Below are 2,671 nucleotides of genomic sequence, written 5' to 3'. Positions count from 1 at the left end.
ATGGCAGCGCACTTATAGAACTTATTTCTAGTCTTGTTCCTGCTGAGATGGTGGTAAATGAACCCAAGCCTGCCTGACAGCTCTATGTTGCTCAGAGTAAAGCTGCCCGAGCAAACAAAATGCTGCCAGGTGTACAAGCTGAGAAACACACTTCATTCCTGCATTGCACAGCTGTGAGAAGAACCTCCACACTGTTTGGCCTCTCCAAGGAATTCACACAGCTCTAAGTACTACCACTTGTACACAGAGTGCTATCGCTTAGTGCTCCTGCTTAGTGCTCTTGCTTAGTGTTTTTCCCTGGTGTAAAGAAGCACTCACAGTCAGACATTTCAGGTCACGCAAGGATCTTAGTGCTAGCAGCAAAGTTTATTGGTTATTGCAATAATGGAGCACACCCCCTGTTGGCAAGGGAGAAACTGCGCTCTGCTCAGCACAGTCCCTTCATGTTCTGTACCTTAAACCCAATGCAGGTGATGCTCTCCTGGCGCTTGCACATTGCTTGAGCATCTCATGCTCACAGTCTCCCCGTCGCTGCTGCTGTGATACATTCCATATAAGGCGGTTACCATCCTGTTGTTTCCTTTGTCGGGACCCTCTCATGGAGATGGGGAGCAATATTTCCCCCACTGAGCACATCCACTCTGTCCTGTCCTGGGCTCTCCCTCCTCCCTGTGTTGTTGTCTTATCTCAGGTAACACAACTCTACCTATGTCAGAACTCCCCAAAGTAGTGGAAGAACGACGACTCCCATGACTTACCCAACACCTCACTTACACAATGTGATTCCCAAGAGCTCCTCAGGCTGCTGATTTCTTGCAGCAGCCTGGCCATCTGCTCCAGCAGCTCCTTGAGCAGGGTACACCGGCAACCAGGTTCTTTTAACTTAACTAGCTCGTAGGTATGGTGAGATGTTTCCTTTATTGCCATCTAAATGGAAATCACAATGAGACGGGTGGCCTGCTGCTGTTCTTCTCCAGTGCCAGAGAAGTCCACGTAGCCCAGCACTGTGGGAGGCGGTTCCTCCCAACACCGCTTCAATCCACTTTGCCCAGCCTCCATTTTGTGCTGGGGCCAGAAGGCCGCACTGCCCCACAGCGCAGAAGGCCACTGCCCCACCCTCCATGATGTGCAGGGGGCACAGGGTCTCACTGCCCCATAGCGNTCTCCCCTGGCACAGCTTAAAACCATTCCCTCTAGTTCTGTCATCTCTTACATGAGAGATGAGGCCAACCCCCAGCTCACTACATCCTCCCTTCAGGAAATTATAGAGAATTGTGGCACAGGACATTCTGACTGTTAGACTGTTATAATCCCTGCAGTGAAACCACAGTTGAATGCTCTTTGTTTCTGAGCGCAGTGTGCTGTGCAGGTGTATCTCAGCATCTGCTGAGCGTGGTTACTGCTCTTTGTGTGACTCTTTGTCATGCTGAACATCAGCATGAATGTCTTCAGCTATTTCCATGCATTTTACTTACCTGTTGAATCCTGTCTTACAGTAAGGGCCTATCGCAGGATTCAGGAACTTCAGCAACTTCTGGAAATTTCCTACAGCAACTACAGACAGCTGGGAGGAATAACTGAGGAGGAGAGGAAGATGAAAAAAGAGGAAAAGGAGTTTAAGAAGTAAGGCCAACATTATAATGTGTTCCATTTTAGTGCATTTTTTAAGGGTACTTTACACTCAGATTGCTTTGGCCATTCTGCCTTTTTCACTTAGTGAATTTAGCCAGGCTTAAAAGAAAAGGACTTCAGGCCATTTGTGGGCTCCTGCCATGAGGATCAACACTGCAGTACAACACAAATGACTGATGGCTCCATTCTTCTTGTGCTTGTGCAGGATGACAGCCTGCACAAGAAGACATCCCTAACTCTACCTCTGCCTGTCAAACATTTGGCTATGTGCTGTTCTTAGTCACTGTAGATGAACATGTCCTTAACGTGCTTGGGCCTCCTCAAACCCATGTCACAAGTGATGTGCAATTAGTGGAGGCCAGAGAGCATCATCTCTAGGTCCATCCCTAGGACCTTCTGAAACTGAAGTAGTGGTTCTCAGGTGGTCAATTGCTGTTATATATAGGTATAGATCAGAATTAGGTCTCAGCTAAGCAGTTTCGGGAATTTAATAGTTAATTTAATAGCCACTGTGAATGTGACTGATGTGACCTGTGCAACTGGCTCAGCCAGTGCTTCAGCTTCCTTTTAGAAGTGTCATGCAGTCTCTCATTTGATTGTTCCAAATCACTTCGGAAAGTGTGCACAGGAGCCAGCTGCTGCTGGGGGCGGAGCTGGGTTTCGTCCCATCCGGAGCCCGGCGCTGGTTCGCTGCGCAGGGAGACGTCTCCATCTCGCGGTCAGAAGAGTCGAGCACAGCTGACTCTATGGTAGTCAAAGCAGTCGACGCAGGAGCTTTTACAAAGGGTCCCGAGCCAGGAGTACGCTGCATTTGAGCTGTTTTCTGCTCTCACTAGCCTGTTCCTTAAAACACTCTTGGAGCGGACTGGGCACGGCTGGCTGTTCTTGATGCTGTTTGTCCCCTTTGTGTTTTGCAGGACCGTGAGGGAGCTGGAGGCTCAGCTGGAATCCGAGCGAGTCAGGAGGGAAAACCTGGAGAGCCAGCTGGATGGCTGCCGAGCCGAGATCGGCCGCCTCAGGGAGAGCCGGGATAGAGCCC

The 2,671-nt window shown here is 49.7% G+C and overlaps 1 protein-coding gene across 1 annotated transcript in view; it reads left to right on the top strand.

The window, feature by feature from the left end:
- The first annotated feature begins 1,223 nt into the window (after window positions 1-1,223).
- The window catches only part of LOC107306926 (ankyrin repeat domain-containing protein 42-like), a 6,029-nt gene continuing 4,581 nt past the window's right edge, over window positions 1,224-2,671 (top strand). Inside the window, exons 1-2 of the mRNA XM_015850335.2 lie at window positions 1,224-1,623; window positions 2,550-2,667. Of these exons, the coding sequence (XP_015705821.1) occupies window positions 1,424-1,623; window positions 2,550-2,667 (318 nt within the window). The 5' untranslated portion in view covers window positions 1,224-1,423. The remainder of the gene's footprint in view (window positions 1,624-2,549; window positions 2,668-2,671) is intronic.

This window comes from Coturnix japonica, unplaced genomic scaffold, assembly GCF_001577835.2.
Source record: "Coturnix japonica isolate 7356 unplaced genomic scaffold, Coturnix japonica 2.1 chrUnrandom99, whole genome shotgun sequence".
Taxonomy (NCBI): domain Eukaryota; kingdom Metazoa; phylum Chordata; class Aves; order Galliformes; family Phasianidae; genus Coturnix; species Coturnix japonica.
This window is presented reverse-complemented; position numbering and strand designations above follow the sequence as displayed.